General features: G+C 38.6%; 1 protein-coding gene across 17 annotated transcripts in view; it reads right to left on the bottom strand.

Moving 5' to 3' along the window:
* Positions 1 to 16,138, bottom strand: part of ncam1a (neural cell adhesion molecule 1a) — a 246,876-nt gene that overhangs the window by 59,977 nt on the left and 170,761 nt on the right. For all 17 annotated transcript variants that reach the window (XM_044221768.1, XM_044221767.1, XM_044221766.1 and 14 more), the window contains 7 exons: positions 15,671 to 15,745; positions 14,154 to 14,363; positions 12,005 to 12,148; positions 8,298 to 8,435; positions 7,491 to 7,608; positions 3,716 to 3,876; positions 2,687 to 2,829 (listed from right to left, as the gene is read on the bottom strand). In XM_044221768.1, coding sequence (XP_044077703.1) covers positions 2,687 to 2,829; positions 3,716 to 3,876; positions 7,491 to 7,608; positions 8,298 to 8,435; positions 12,005 to 12,148; positions 14,154 to 14,363; positions 15,671 to 15,745 — 989 coding nt within the window. The remainder of the gene's footprint in view (positions 1 to 2,686; positions 2,830 to 3,715; positions 3,877 to 7,490; positions 7,609 to 8,297; positions 8,436 to 12,004; positions 12,149 to 14,153; positions 14,364 to 15,670; positions 15,746 to 16,138) is intronic.

Genomic DNA, 16,138 nt, shown 5'->3' on the forward strand with positions numbered 1-16,138 from the left:
TTCCTGGCATGAAATTGAGGTGGAGACATGCCACCAGCAGAAACATTTTTTGCATGAATTTCAACTTTTGGCACAACACCCAGCTCCACAAGGCTGCCTTAGGCTGCATTGCACAGTCAGGTAAAAGGAATGCCTCCTCATGTTGGAAATCTCTGATTTCATCCATCCTTGCTCATAGTGCTTATTTCAATTCATTTGACTAATTTCACAGTGACTAATGTGATTCAATGACTAATTCAGTTGAAATGCTTTTGCTGTCTCATATACTTTCATATTTTATTAATACCAGTTAATCTAAGTTATTTTGCTGAGCAAAGGAGTTTTCAGGACCTGTTATGGTGTAAATATGCCACATTTAGACCTATAACTTCCTTGTGCAAGACTTTAAAAGTCTAAAATTCACACTTGGCTTGACTGCATTGAAGGCAGACTCAAAAATATATAATCCTTCATGATACTAGGAAGGTTCTGGATTGAATTTATAGAGTCTCATCTGAGCCTGTGATGAAGGCTGGTTTGATGAAACATCTCACTACAATAAATAAAATGGTAAACTGAGGCCAGATATATTTTTGGTGCTTTTGGAATACCACTGTCCTGGTTGATAAATGACTAACACCCACTGCTACTCTTCACTATAGAATTTGGTGGAAATCTGCATAATTGCTTACTGGCACAAAACACAAAAGTTGCGCTGTTTGTCCCAAAAGGAATCTAAAAGCAAAAGGAGCTAAACTTTTCAGAGGTTCTGGTAATAGCAGATGGTGGATAGGGTAAAAGTAAAACTGAATTACTAAAATGATGTTTATCCCCTACAGTAAAGTAATAAAGTTAATAAAGTTTGATGTTGTTATACCAAGGTAGAATGGTTCATTTCACAGTGGTATATTTGATGTTAAAAAATGCTCTACATAGCAGCTTTAAGACATAATTCATCACACAGCACTAGCTGAATACAGTTGGACAGAGCTGTGAAGTAAAATAGGCCAGTATGGCCCAGATACTGTGCAACTGAGTCCCTTTGTGTCCTTTGGGACATAACAGGACAGGTGCTTTCACTGCATTTACTGTGTGTGTCTCCAAGAATAGTACACCTATTGTTACATGCATATATCATTCACACAACAACTGTGTTTGATAATGTAAGGCAAGGGGTTCCCGCGGACCACTTTTTCATTGACAATTGTGTTGCGAGAGAGAACACACAGGAGAATGCATGTTTTTTCATGTACTGCTGAATGCTGAAAGGTGATGACAGACTGGTTACCTCTCGTACAATGACCTACTTTAATCAGAAATGAGTTTATTGGGCGTGAGCCATATTTAAGGTTATTACCACAAGAACAGCCTGTGATAGCCTATAAAGTTATATTATTATTATTCTTTTTTTTTGACATCATATAGTTTCCTTGCGGCCTCGAAGCAAATTTTCCAAGGCCCAGTACCAGTCCATAACCCAGGTGATGGGAACCTCTGCAAGGGAAATATACAGTACCTAACTTCCATTATTATGAGAAGTAATATGAAGATGCTTTATCATTTTTGCAGTATCTAATGCAAGCTTAAGCACTAACGAACGTATGAGGTGTTCTTTCTGAATCCACAAACCTGCTAGAGGCAGCAAGGTAATTATCTTAATACTGTTTACAGCATTCACAGCAGAAAATTACCCCTCTGAAGTGACTAATCCGTCTACTGCTCACATGATGCATGTTGTCAGAATAGGCCGTTAAGATGGATTTTTCAAAATTATACAATTTTAATGAGCTGATAAGAGTATAACAATAGACTTGGGATGAGATTCTCTCTTCAGGCTGGCGATGCCAACACGCTGTGACCAGTGTAATGGAGAAAATGCACAAGGATGGTATTCATAGCTCACACATCTTAAGAAGCCTTTTAACATGTTCTATAGCAAAGCTTTAATCCAGTGTTATCTCCAGTGCTCCTGAAGGACATGAAGAGAAAAATGAGGATATACATTAAAGCATGACAAAGATGCATAAACCTTATATGGCGTTACGTGCAAAGACTTTTTTACTCTTATATCATGTTCATCCTTAGAAAAAGTGCCTGCTCATTTCCAAAGTGGATAATCACAGCAGTTTACCAGAGTAGCATAACTGAGCTCAAAACAATCAGAATTTAACACAGCAATAATTTGGCTAATTTCACTGACATCATTTTCCCTTTTTCAAACTAATTCTCACTTAATTTTCTGTGAATTTCTAATGAGCACTTTTCATAGTAATTTCACAAAAATATTCCCTTTTAAATGCTCATGATTAATAGGGAGTGAAGTAGAGTGTTACATGTACGTTTAACAACGTTGGGGAATATCATGCCATGGCACTGCCTGGAAATTGGGTTCATGGAAATCTGCACACTCTCCCCTCTAGCATTAAGGACGGAAATGTACAAAATCATTAGTGCAGTTCCAGCAGTATTGAAGAAGGCTGCCAAAAGTTTAGAGAGATGGTAGAATCCAAACATTACTGTACAAAGAGCAAATTCAGGTGGCAAGAAGTTTTGAGTGTATGAAGCACAGCAAGCAGTTTGAGCTGATTGGCCAACTGATTGGCTATTAATGATCTTAGATGGGAAGGCTGGAAATAAAGCAAAATGAAGTTATTTCAAGACTGTGGACCAGTGACCTTTGCTAGAAAGAAAAAAATAAAATCAGTACCTGCTCTCCTTCAGTGAATACCCTGTGCTCAAAACTCCAGGAGATGGTGGGTGTGGGGTCGCCCAAGGCCTCACAGGTCAGGGTGACTTGTTCGTCAAACTCTGAGGCAGTCTGGTTATTCAGGTAGGTTATCTTGGGTTGCACTAGAAACAAGACAAAAAATTTAAATAAATGTTCATATAAGAGGTTTTGTTTGTTGCAGCCTACTGCTGGTATCTGTTAGCAGTGTTGTCCCTTGAAGTTGTATAATCGTCCTTGCATTCATTGATTTTTTGGCCACTTGGGGGCAGTGGAACAAGCTGAAAGCCCACCAATTTTATAAAGTGACACTTTATCTGGTAACTTGATGAATGTATTTATTCTCTTTTTAGCTCTCTTTTGGTCTCTACGAACTCCTGAGGAAAAATAGCTGGCTCTTTAGCTGCTAGATGTTCGACTTACTTCAACAGCTGGTGGCAAAACAACAATTTGTGTTGTTTACTGCTGGGAAGGTAGTGTACAGTGCGTTTATCAGAGGTTTCTTTTGCTGGAAACAGTTGCCTGCTGCAATAAAACAATAAGCTATAGCAGCTACAGAGTTTGCTGATAATTCTCTTTGGTTTTCGTCACCATGAGTGACATCTTTCACATTTCATTTGATCCATTTAAAAAAAATATTAGTGCAGATAAATAGCTGTAATATTGTTAGCATTATTGTAGTAAAGTATACAGACAGGCTTCATTAGAGTTGTGGTTTCATACCCCATTGACTTATAATAGAGCTGCAAGCAAATGTTTACATAAGGCTGGTGCAAATTTCCTCATGAAGAGAAACTCTAGTGTGACATCTTTCAATGTCCTAAGGGGTAGCTTAATTAGTTTTCAATAGGACACGATTTTCTTTAAACTGTATGCTTCACGCTGTGTAATCCTGCACTCAGCCACTGGAAAAGATGCACAGCAAATGTCAATAAGTATAAAAGAAAAGGCCAGAGAGAAAAAAAGAGCCACACTGTTTTCTATGCTATCGTAGGCAAGTTATTCTCTTACCAAACACGTTCAGACTGACTTCCTCAGCTTTCTCTCCTGCCTTGTTCTTGGCGATGCAAGTGTAATCTCCTTCATCCACTTTCTTGACATCTTTTATTACCAATTCTGAACCATCCTCGTTCAGGCTGTACTTATCACCCGTTTCAAGGACGATGTTGTTACTGTAGCAGAGGGAAAAAGAGGAAAAAGACATGGCAGGGTTCACATCACAAGTGTTTGCTTACACATCTTGAGGGGCCTACAAATAATTTCTTAACTCACTGACAATGATCTGTTTGGGGTTTTATCTCAGGAAGAGAGCAGCTGGTATACAACAAAGGCTGGGAGACCGAAAAGCTGTCCTGTGCTGTATGCCTCTGCAAACATCTCCAACATTTCCACAGCTTTTGTTTGCCTCAGCTCTCCTTTAGCCCTTACATCTGTGTTTCTAAAAAGGCCATGCACCAATTTGATGATGATGCATGTTTTTTCAGTTTTGAGAAACCCTCTTTTACTCCTGAGAAGCTGAAGTCTTCACTAGAGGTTAGAATAATGTTAGTATTAAGTATTTGTATGCCTGGAGTAGCAGCCTTCCTGAAGCATTTTGAAGGCAGACAGTGAATGACAAATACCAAATAGAACTTTACACTTCTGTTTTTTTTACTGCCTCACCCATCTACAACATCACTGTCTGTCTCCGCCTTCTTCTGGCCAGGAACTGCATCTCCTTCAGCCTCAACACCCACATCACACACCAGCTTTACTGCATGGAAGACAGCTGTGAGCAGCATCAGAGTGTTCAATAGTCTTATTCACTCACATCTCTGCAAAAAAGCCTTATTCAGAGATTCCTCTGCACAGCGGTGGTGCTGCTGCGTGACAGCTGTAAATGATGCACCATGAATATGAAAGTGCATTGAGCAAATAGCTGTATGAAGAGAAATGAATGTTGGTTATTTGTACTTGTCAAAACTGAGTGGTGATCAAGCATCAACAATTCATACTGAATAAAGTTACTTGACATGTACTATACCAGCTAATAGCAAATCCATTACTAGGTTTGTGTGTAAAGTCATTACTAATTTCCTAGAAAAAACTAGTTACTTTGGATCTAGAGTTTTTGGAGTTGTACCTACGGTTGGGTTCCGATAGCTGGTTGTATTTCGGATTTAGTTGCAGGTTGGTCAAATACCGGTATTTGTTAGCTCAAATGCAAACAAATCTCTTATTGAAACGTTTATCTCTCTTCATCTCCTCGTCTGTACTCTGCCAAAGGTCATTTGCTAGAGAAAGAAGCACCACTCTAACACCATTGTACGATTGGAACTGGAATGTCTTTGAGTTCAACGACACCAAGAGATGATTCTTGTCTGGCAAAATAGTCAGCTTATCGAGTCACATTAATATCACTAGTCAGAATCTCCCAGTTAAACTTTCATGCATATGATATTAATATTTTAAGCTTATCAATTTTATAGTTCTCAATCGAGACCTGCAGTGTTTAGGGCAAGTAGCTTGTGAAAAATAGACCTCCACAGAAAACGTCAGCATCAATCGTATGTTTGAATACCTAAACTATGTTCACGTTTACCTTACAAGAGACCTCGAGCAGCTATGTGAATCATCACTCTTGTCTGTCAGGAACAAAGGTGGAAATGGCGTGACATTGGTGTAGAGCCTCAAAACCTCAGAGGATGCACAGAGGATGTCGGAGTGGGTGGATGGATCAGCATAGTGTGCAACTTTGACGGTGACTGTCACTGACAAACCATGGCATCCTGTTGATAGGGGTGTTATACTGAAAACACTAATATGGGTTCATTTTAAGGGCAATGAGATTTAAGAATTTGTTGTTTAGTTTGGAGATGATGTTGGAAAGATAAGTTGTGCAAAATAACTAGACTGTTAACTGTTATTTCACTGTCACAGGACTCACAGGATTGGTGGATTCAATACTGTGTTCAATAAAATGCTATCAAACCCCAACCACAGTTGTTCTACTCACATTTAAGGAATACCTTAAAGGTCCGCTTGCATCACCCTCCCCTTCCAAGCATGTTGGAGAAACTACGGTGGCTGTGATTGATATGTCCATTGTGGGCTACTAAAGAAACATGGGGGTGCAACATGGGGGCCTCCTTGAAAGGTGACACACTCCCTATGTAGATAAAAACAGCTTATTCTAAGGTAATGAAAACACAACAATTCTAAGCATACAGATGCTCAAGTGTACCTTGTGCATCTGTATGAGATACCAAGGGACCTGGGAATGAGAACAGGTTGTTTGCACATGCGTGAGTGTCTGCTATATAACCACACTAACCAGATGAAAATGGTGTGCAATTCAAATAATGTGTGCAGAGTGGAAATCTGCCTAATAATACCAATAAAAGCCTTTTTTGTACTTGCTACAGTCATGCAAATGTAAATAGATGTAAATCTCATCATTTCTCCCACAGAACTATTTGTAGGCAAGGCCATGCAAATTCATATCTATGCCCTAATATTTACAAACACTTTACAACACCAACTCCCTGAAATGTATATTGTGCATATGCAATACTTTCAAATGGGGCACAAATACTTTGAACAAAGAGTTTCAGCATCACCAGCAAGGGAGAGAGTTTCCTTTTTTTTTATCTCAGATTTTATCAGAAGGCTCAGTTTATTAAAGGGCACAAAAGCTACCAGCCCCGGTGGATTAGTGCTAAACCTGAAACATGCAATTTGCACTTCCAGTTGGTGTTGAGGTGCCCTTTCAGGGGGCTTGTTTGAAGCACAACTGAAGTACAAAAAAAACCCTGATGTTCTTAGTTCAAGAAACCAAGTTTATCTTCTTAATCTGAAGCTGAATATTTTTAGCATGGCTACTGTGGACAGGTGTGTGATTAAATCAGCCATTATATTTAAGTTTTAGAAGAAGTCTTTCAGGACTCAACAGCATTTTTCTACCTTGGTGTGTCTGCACATTGCCATTGTCATTGTGTCCAGCAGCTGGAGACAGAGGGCATAGAAATCCTGACAACACGTTTGTAACTAACTGAACTGACCTGGAAGTATTAGTGGGAGATAGTAGTAGTACTATCCCACCACTCCTTGCTCTGGCAATAGACAAAGCACAGTATGGCCAACTGACTGATTTCTACCTGTATAGTGAAAATCAATTCACAGATTTTCATTCCATGACCTTATACTCAGGGCTGCAGGGGTGAATGAAAACGTTATTGCTGAATGATAAAAATTCTATAATTGGAGCCTTGTTGCTTGATTAAAAAAAACAACATTTATAAATGTTATTCTTATTTCTTACTCTTATTCTAATTCTGATGCAAATGACCTCAAAGTTCTTACAGTTCAAACAGTACAAGTCTAACCAGAATTGGTACATATGATGTTGAGCTCAAGTGTATGTTTTTTGTACATTTATCATTTTGTCTTACATTGCTCTACATCATCTTCATACAACTGTATCTTATCAGGACGTTTTTACCTGGTTGGCAGATTACCTCTGAGAAAATAGTGTCTTGTTAGAATCTATTGTACTGCCTTGATGGATGCTTTCAGCATTTTTGGCTAATTTGTTTTTGGTGAGGCGACATAAGAAGGTTCACTCAGCACCATGTATGTCTTTTTCTAATTAATTCTTCTTCCCATTTGTGCTTTACTTAATGATTTTTCCCTTTGAGGTCAGAGGTTAGAAAAAAAACTAAACAAAGGACTTAATTTTTGTGACAGCTCAGATCCACCCCTGATGCTACTCATCAAAATAGGCCAATGACAGCAGTGGGTGACGTACTGTGCCCAGGTGACGGTGGGTTCAGGGAAGCCATCTGCATCACAGGCCAACAAAGCAGAGCTACCAATGTCTGCTGTAGCATTGACATCTGACTGCCTGGCACGGATGGTGGGAAGCACTAAAAAAGAGATGACAAAAATTGATACAAGATAAATAATGAGCACATGCAGCAAGTGTATAAAAAATTATGAGGAGGTATTCTGAAGAGGCTTCATCTAAATATATAGATTTAAACTGATAATTGGTTCCTGTCCATGTTTGCTACTGCCTATCATGATTGATATACAGTAGGACAGTAGTGATTCTTGCCAGTTAATAAAAACTTTTGTACACGTAGTGTCTAATAATGGTGGAAAACATTATTTGCGCTGGTTAGTTGACAAAAAACTAAGAAAAGAGCGCCACCTACAGAAACGTCATCAATTTCCTGCAGAAAGTGTGCAGAGCAATTTGTAGGGCAATCTGCCTTATTATGGAATTATAAGATAAAATGTAAGCATAATTGCTATGCAAAGCCTTCTGGTTTTTCAAAAATGGAAAGAGTTCATCCTGCCCATTAAATTTTGATATTTGGTATTTCACGACAATCTGGCCAGTAATTATTTTGGATATCTTGCTCTGGACCAAAGAGTTGGACAGGTGGACAAATTAACTGACCAACTGACATCATCATTCGGGGCCAAAAAAATTGTATATGAACCATATTTAAGGCTTTCATCATCACTGTACCCTACCACTTCAGCAACAACTCCTTTTTGAGCAACAGGGTAGGCAGAGAGCGGAAGGTGAAAGAGATGCAGTGCTTACCATTAACAACGACCTTAATAATCCTGAAGTCAATTTCTCCCCTGGCCATGACACGAGCCTCACAGTGGTACATGCCCTCATCTATCTTCTTGATGCCGCGGATCTGCAGGTGCCCATTATCCATGATCTTGAATCGCACTAAAACAGAAAAGGCAAACAGAGAACAGTAATTTATCACATATGGCATTCAAGATTATCCTGATGCAACAAAACAGTAAACTTAAATTTGTCAATGTGTTTTCAATGCTTGATCTCCAGGCAAATTATGTATTTTCCTTCCTAGAAGTCACAACAAGTTAAAATCAGGAATTAATTATTGTCAGTGGATCACACAAATCCAAATGGAGGGCCATGTTTGTATGCAATACTTTAATGCTGTCAAATAAATCTAAGATCCAAGAAAAAGCCAACAAGTTCCTACTGTAACTGAAGTGTGACATTAAGTATGATTATTTCCTTGAATCTTGAAAATCTGACTGTGGACATAAAACAAGTAAAGGTTCAAGAGGAACATTTAAAAACTAAAATACTCAGACAGGAAGTTGGAACCAGATTTAAAAGTCCCAATTATCCCTGGTAATCAAGCAAGTGGTTGGAAGAACACAGAGAGCCCTGCATGACAACCTGGCTTCACCAGACGTATTTCAGCAGTGTTTTACAACGATCATAGAGCCTGCCAAACTGTTGCACCTGTAATTAAACCAGCCATAAACACACAGTAACGGAGTGAGCTGTTTGAACTGAAACCAGGTGTTGTTTCTCACACGTTTCTGGGGAAAAGCATCCAGCACATTATTAAAATCCAGGGCTCTGACCATATCTGATTTAAGCCTCAAGACAAGGAGTCATTTTTGTTGTTTGTTCTTTACACATCCCAATTTGGAAAACTAATATACTTCTCCAAAATTTGTGACTGGCCAGTGTGTACTGGATTAAAAACTGTGGCTATTTAGGGTGTACTTGTTAAGCGTGACATTCACAGGCCAATTGATTCCAGTTCAATTTCCATGCTAATGAGTAATTTATGTTGGCTTGGGATAGTGAAAATTTTCTTTCCATCACTTTGAGATTTCTGCACATTACTGTACAAACAATTCCACCTCAACTATTATCACCATTAGCTCCCTTCCAGTCTTGGAGGGCAACTAAGTACAATTACTGTATTAAATACAATTATGAGGATTACTTAAGTATTTCAATTTTATGCTACTTTACATTTCTACTCCACTACATTTCAGAAGGAAATACAGTACTTTTTACCCCACTACCCATATTTGACAGCTAATCAGCTTTTTAATAGCTAGTACAGTTTACGGAATTGCAGTTTACATTTTATGCTTTTTAAAGACCGTTTCAGATTTTATAATGGATGTGTGTTGTGTGATGTCACACACTCTAAGCTCAATCCCTTAAAATTTTCTCAAAAAACTTCTTTAATTCCAGCAATTTCCACTCTTTATGCACAATTTATGTATCAAAATTTCTCTGAAATTGTGTAGTTATTAGTTGATTTCCATTTTACATTAAAAAAAATACATTTGATCAGGTTATGAAATGACACATTGTTATAGATTAACCGCAGCAGTTACATTAGCTCCACCTCCAATAGCTACTACAACATTTTAATGCTGCTTACACAGTATGTTAAAGCATCAGTAATAAGGGTACATTTTGCATTATGAGTACTCTTACTCCTGATACCGGTACAGTGATACTTTGCTTAAGTATAATTTTTAATGTTTTTTTCTTGTAGTCTAGTATTTGAACATGGTGTTTCGGCTTTAACTTGTGTAAAAAATATCAACACATCTACCACCACCAATTTTCATAATATTGTTGTCTATTTTCTGCTTCCTGTCTGCATGTAAATAAGTAAAAAAAATCCTCCATGTACAGAATTGTGAACTAAAATAAATAGCAAATATAAAAGTAAAGTCAACATATCTGAAGTCAACTCTAATTTGAGAGCTTTGTGAGGTATTTAAATAGAAAAATAAGCTTCACATTTTTTTAAGCAGCTTAATTCATGTTACATTGACACATATTACAGTGACAAAGTTCTGGGGGGAGGTTGCAACATGCAGCATATAGTTAGGTCAACTGCTGCTCTGAGGAAAATTACATAAGCAGTTTTCAGTTTTCAGTGTCGGTTACAATTAGTGGTTTTTCCAGTGAAAAACACATTCCTTGACCAGACTCCAAGAATAAAGGCGGACTTAGCACAACACTGTGGTGACTCCAGGCTCTCCAGCGGTCATCAAAGGAGGGGTTACTGTAAGGTTAAAATAGGCCCAATCCAAGCGTAAAACAAAACCCAGTCTGCTGCCTCATCTCCACCTCAGTCCTCACACAGCAGATCAAAGTTTTAGTTGACATCTCTGAAGTAGAGCTGCACTGGGACAATGTTGTCATGTTATATATATATATACACACACACTACACCATTTAGGCCCTCCTCATCTCATTGGCAGAAGGGGCCGAACACTGAAATGTTTGTAACTCGTTCCTTCACGAAGGACAGCAGCTGTAGTCAGCTTGGATTCACAGCAGTTACAATGGTTTCCAATGTTGACCTAGAGCCACAAAAGCAAAATGTATCAAAATGTCCATAGAAACTTCTCGATCCACTTCTGCAGTACTATTCATTTCTACAGTGTTTATTTGTATGTTCAAAACCATCGTAGTTTTCTCCACAACAGAGGTAAATACCTTAGTTCTCTGTCAAACTTCATAGCTATAAAGTGTGTTTACTGGCAAAGCAACAAGTGATTAGAACATTATTAGAACAGTGTAGAAAAGGATCATTGAGAAGTTTCTATGGACCTTTTGATGTTTTTCTTTTCTTTTGTTCTGTTTTTTTTTCCCCTGCTGTGACTGTCACTCACCATTGGAATCCATGGTAATGGCTGCAAATTGAAGCTGATTACAACTTCCGTCCTCTGTCAGGGAGAAAGCTACAAACTTGTCAAAATGTACTTTCAAGTCTAAAGGCTGTGAGTATTTGATATACTCAAAAGACAGATTTTCAGTTGAGCGTACCTATAATATATATAAAATAGTACAGTTACAACAATGAGAAAACTTGGTAAACCTGGGATGAGGACAGGACTACACCCAACCGTGAACACTTCTACCAAGTATGTGCTCCTAAAACCCTAATTTCTATTTCTACATGTGTTAAAAAATAAGATGGCGTCAAAGGAAATCTGAACTGAACTGCATAACTTGGTAGGTCTAGATTGCATTTTTTTTTTAGTGACAGCAGTGGCAGACATAAATTGCATTGTTAGCTCTTCTCTTATCCTTCCAATTTTCCATTTTTTTCTTGAGTTTTTCAGATTCAGCCTCGAGAATAGTTCTCCCTATATTTGGGGAACTTAAAGTCCAATCTGCCCTCAGACATCTTTTCTAGTGACAATAACCACTTCTTGCTGGGCCACAAAATACAATTTCCATGTTCATGCATCATCTATGAGGTCTAAACCTTCCCCACTGAAAATGCATGGCTTTGTTCATAGATGATGGGCAGGAAGAGAAGGAGATGAGGAAGAATGTGACAAATTGATTGGAAAGCATGAATTGGCAGACAGCACTGGCAGGAAGGTAAAGTGACTGCTCAGGGAGTCAGGAGGATGAGAGGGGATGGGGCAGGTTGGAATTGAGAAAGTAGCTCAAGCATTGGAACATTTTTATTTGGACTGGCTCACCATCTTTGGCAACCTGGATCTTAGAGCCCTTATGCTTCCAAATGATGGTGGGTGGTGGTGAACTGACCACATTGCAAACTATGTCAGCATCATCGCCTTCATTGAACTCCTGTGGGCTGGGAGCGCTCTGGAAGGTGATCTTTTCTGTAGGGAGATGTGACAAATACATTATACATGGTTAGAAATATCTTAACATTCAGACTGACACTTCTAAAGGTGAAAACTCATGTAGCATATTTACATTGCTGAAAAAAATCTTACAGTGGATTAGCAGTGTAACGAGTCACCATATGGTTGAGCTTCTGCTTCTCTAATAAATGTTTTGTTGGTTTAGTTTTTATGTAATCACAGATGGTGTGGGAAGGTAGTCGAGATAAAGACGGTTCAAAGCCTCTCAGTCCGCGTTCAGACAGACAGCAGGACTGGCTGAAAAAACACAGCACCCTCAGTCATTTCAACGAGACTCCGTTGAAATGGAGGGGGTGCCTCCGTTGAAATGGAAGGCTCCAGCAAAAAAGTTTAGCCTGGCTCAACTTTCGCCACAACGCAAAGCGACATCATTCGGCAATACACGCAAGCTCACATTCCTGGTAGATTACTTTGAAACACGAATGCTGTATTTCTACTGTTTATCTCATAATCGCAGCGACCAGAGTTGTAAAATCCTTCCTCGTAATATATTACAAACCGCCGTGGCATGTTTTGGCATCTGATAAGCCTTCAAACTCATGAATCTATTAGTCTAAAAAGACTTCCTGGATTGTATTTCATTGTCTTGCCTGAAACAACACGACCCCACAAATGCAGCTCCCTGCCTGGATCATGTTGACTGGAAAAAAGGTTGCCAACATATCTGTAATTTAGTACAATACAAACGTAATTTCTATGAGACAGGGTAAGGTTTGCGTTAACTGCTATGATCTTGTACTGCACAGAGGGAGTAACTTGTTTCCTGTCTCCATCTCCAGTGTCAATTGAAAAAACCCCAAAAACTACCTTTTCTCATAATGTAAATAAAAAAAACATAATGCAGGAGGTGTTATATTTCTTTCAAAATGTATTGCTGCAAATTAGTATAAACAGAATTTGTAAGAGACAGAGATTGCATGGTCATGAAGATGACACAACTTAAACTCTGACAACGGTTTATTTTAAGATTTAAAGTGGGGTAAGTTGTGGGGCGGGGTTGCCTTGACAGGTCTCTGAGGCTATCATTGTGAGCCTCTGTGGTCAAACAACTGACAAAATGGCTGTAAACAGAAATTTCAGAATGCAAAACGCTCATTCAATAACCTATAGGGGTTCTCACAGACACTATGTTCATGTTTTCTAAACAGACACTATGTCCATGCAATTTAAACCCATCCCTTTGTTTTTAAAATCCATGATTTAGCAATCAGCATACTTTTTCTACAACAACTGAGCCGTGTCTCAATTTGCGTTCCTACTGTACTTACACTTGCTATTTTGAGTGCATAAGTGCGTCCACACTGACTTTTGTGGCAAAATGCCGAGCACAATGAGTACCTGGATGGTGGACTCATAACAGTCAAAAAGTTGATTGTGGAACGCTGGACACTTCTCACCCTCAATGGTCGACATCTTGGCTACGTAGCGGAAGGGGAGGGACCCCCATATGGTGAAAATGGCGGATGAGGAAGCTGCAGTGGTTGTGGTTGCTCCGGTGAACACAGCACTATACAAATGTAAGTTATATATGTGTTTTTTTCCCCACGCAGTGCCACTATACTGTTGTGGGATAGAAGCCACCAGTATGTTTATTGGGTTAATTTAGCAGTCTGTAATCATTTGGTACCACGAACGGTTGTAATTTGCCATTAACAAGAAGAAGAAGAAGTGGTCAAATGTTGCGATCATCACTGGTACGTGCACAACAGCTGTGTTCGATTTGAGACAACACGACCCTGTCTAAAGTCACGCACTATGCAAGTAGGTACATAGTGTACACAGTCTACAACATGGAAGTGTGCTAAAGGAAGTACCCGAATTGAGACACAGCACTGGACTACAGAGGCAATATAATTAGATTTCCTTTGCATTTATTCTTCAATCTACATTTTAAGTTTTCATTCTACTAACTACTTCTGCATGTAAAGAAACTTGGAAGGCACTCCAAAACTCGACTTACGAAAGATCTTCACTTGGACTGTGGCCTGGGCCTCCTTGTCCCCGTTCTTTGCCACACACTTGTAGATACCAGCATTGTCCACGTTGGCGTGGTATATGGTGAGGGTCGATGTGGTTTCATCGCTGCGGCTCACAAAAATGTCAGGCCTGTTGGCGAGGATCTTCTCCCCACTGGGGTCGTACCAGTCTATGTCTTTAGCATCTCCCACCACTGAAAAACAGAAAATGAAGAATGAGGCAAAGAAGCAAGAATTCTTTAAGGAAGTCCACAGCTGCCATATAAATGATAACCACAATATACAGGTTTGTTATTGAAGAAAGTGGAATTCTCTTTTGTAGTTTTGCAATTTTGCATTTTTGTTAGGAATTTGGATTGGATTTGAACCCCCGGCACTGTTGTTCGTATCTGTTCAGAGTTCACTATCCGTTCATATTCAAATAATGTATTCATATTCAGTTACATCCCTAATGTATTACATCATAGATATGCAACTACTTTAACAAATTTAGGCAAGACTCTATGCTTGCATGATATTCTGTAAGTAAACTCAAAATCAAAAAGATGAAACAACAACAAATATTATCATGATATAAATTTGTATATAAATAACATTACCTCAACAAGTCAAAAAAGCTGATAGCTACACTCTGTAAATCAAGAATTACTGGTGTGATGATGGCTTTAAAACATTATTGTTAAATCAAAACTCATCTCCCTACAGTCTGTCTTTTCAAAATCAGACTAAATATTCAAAATAAAACAGAGTGGTATAAATCATTTCTTTTTTGCTCAGTAGGATAGATGATTATTCAATACTGTAGGAGGCACCTTTCACTGAAAGAAAAATCTAACAATTTTTCCACATCATTCATTTTTTATAAAGATGCGTGCATGCTGATAATTCTTTTTGTTTCGCTGAAACATATTAATGCTATCTCATCTCTAAAGGAACACAAGGGTCCCTAAATACATTTTGACATCCTTTTCAACTGGAGAATTATTACTCTTACTCCAGTAAGAGTTTGATAATAACTAAGACCTCCTGACTGGCATGAATAAGATCTTATTCATGTACCAAATGTTCTAGAATGTCAGACAGCTGCTATTGCAAATACCACCTGTATCTCAGACAACTGCACATGTACATTGAACACTGAAAACAAAGACAGTCTGAGACCTCTCTCTCATTATCACTTCAGACTGCACCTCTGTCCCACCTCTTCTAAGCCCTCTTCTTTCATGACTGTGATCTCAACTTCCCACTACCTCCTCAGAATAAACTGCTTAATCAATTTATTCTTGCCTTTTTCAGCACTGTCTTGTTTTGTTTTTTGTCTTGAATGTCTTTAATGCTTAACTTCTAATGAGAGTATTTTCACAAGTACACCGGCCTCATTATTTAAACTGACTTCTATCACTTTTATCAAATTATCTCATTTAATACTACCAATATTGTTATATGAGGTGACATTTGCATCAAGCTGTGTTTAATGAGGTATGTCTGAGATCACTTTTACCTTCACAGAGAAAAAATTTGGACTCTCCAACGCTGATCTCCCCTTGTGTTGGAGTGATTTGCACCTGGATGGCGACTGTGTAAAGAAAAGAAGATAAAATATACATTAGTCTCTGGTTCCAGCGAGAGGAATGGTGACACAGGGGCAAAGCACACATAGGCATGGCTCAAAATCAAATTGTTTAGCCTGCTCAAAAGAAAAAAGAAACTTTTTTTGGCATACCCTTCATGAATAAAACTATGGGATGACATTTTCATGCTCACTAGAGTGCAACATCTCCATGTGGAGATGGGTTGTGAGTCTAGATTTTCCACAATGACCTTGTTGAACTGCCAGGGCTCACTTATGGAGGACCTTGATAACATTAGTTTTTTTCAAATATATATTTAATATTTTCAGGTGGATTTTCACTACGTTAAAATGTGGCGACTGTCTCGTGTACTCAAATATTTTGCTAACCTACTGTCA

This window comes from Siniperca chuatsi, linkage group LG14 (assembly GCF_020085105.1).
Source record: "Siniperca chuatsi isolate FFG_IHB_CAS linkage group LG14, ASM2008510v1, whole genome shotgun sequence".
NCBI lineage: Eukaryota > Metazoa > Chordata > Actinopteri > Centrarchiformes > Sinipercidae > Siniperca > Siniperca chuatsi.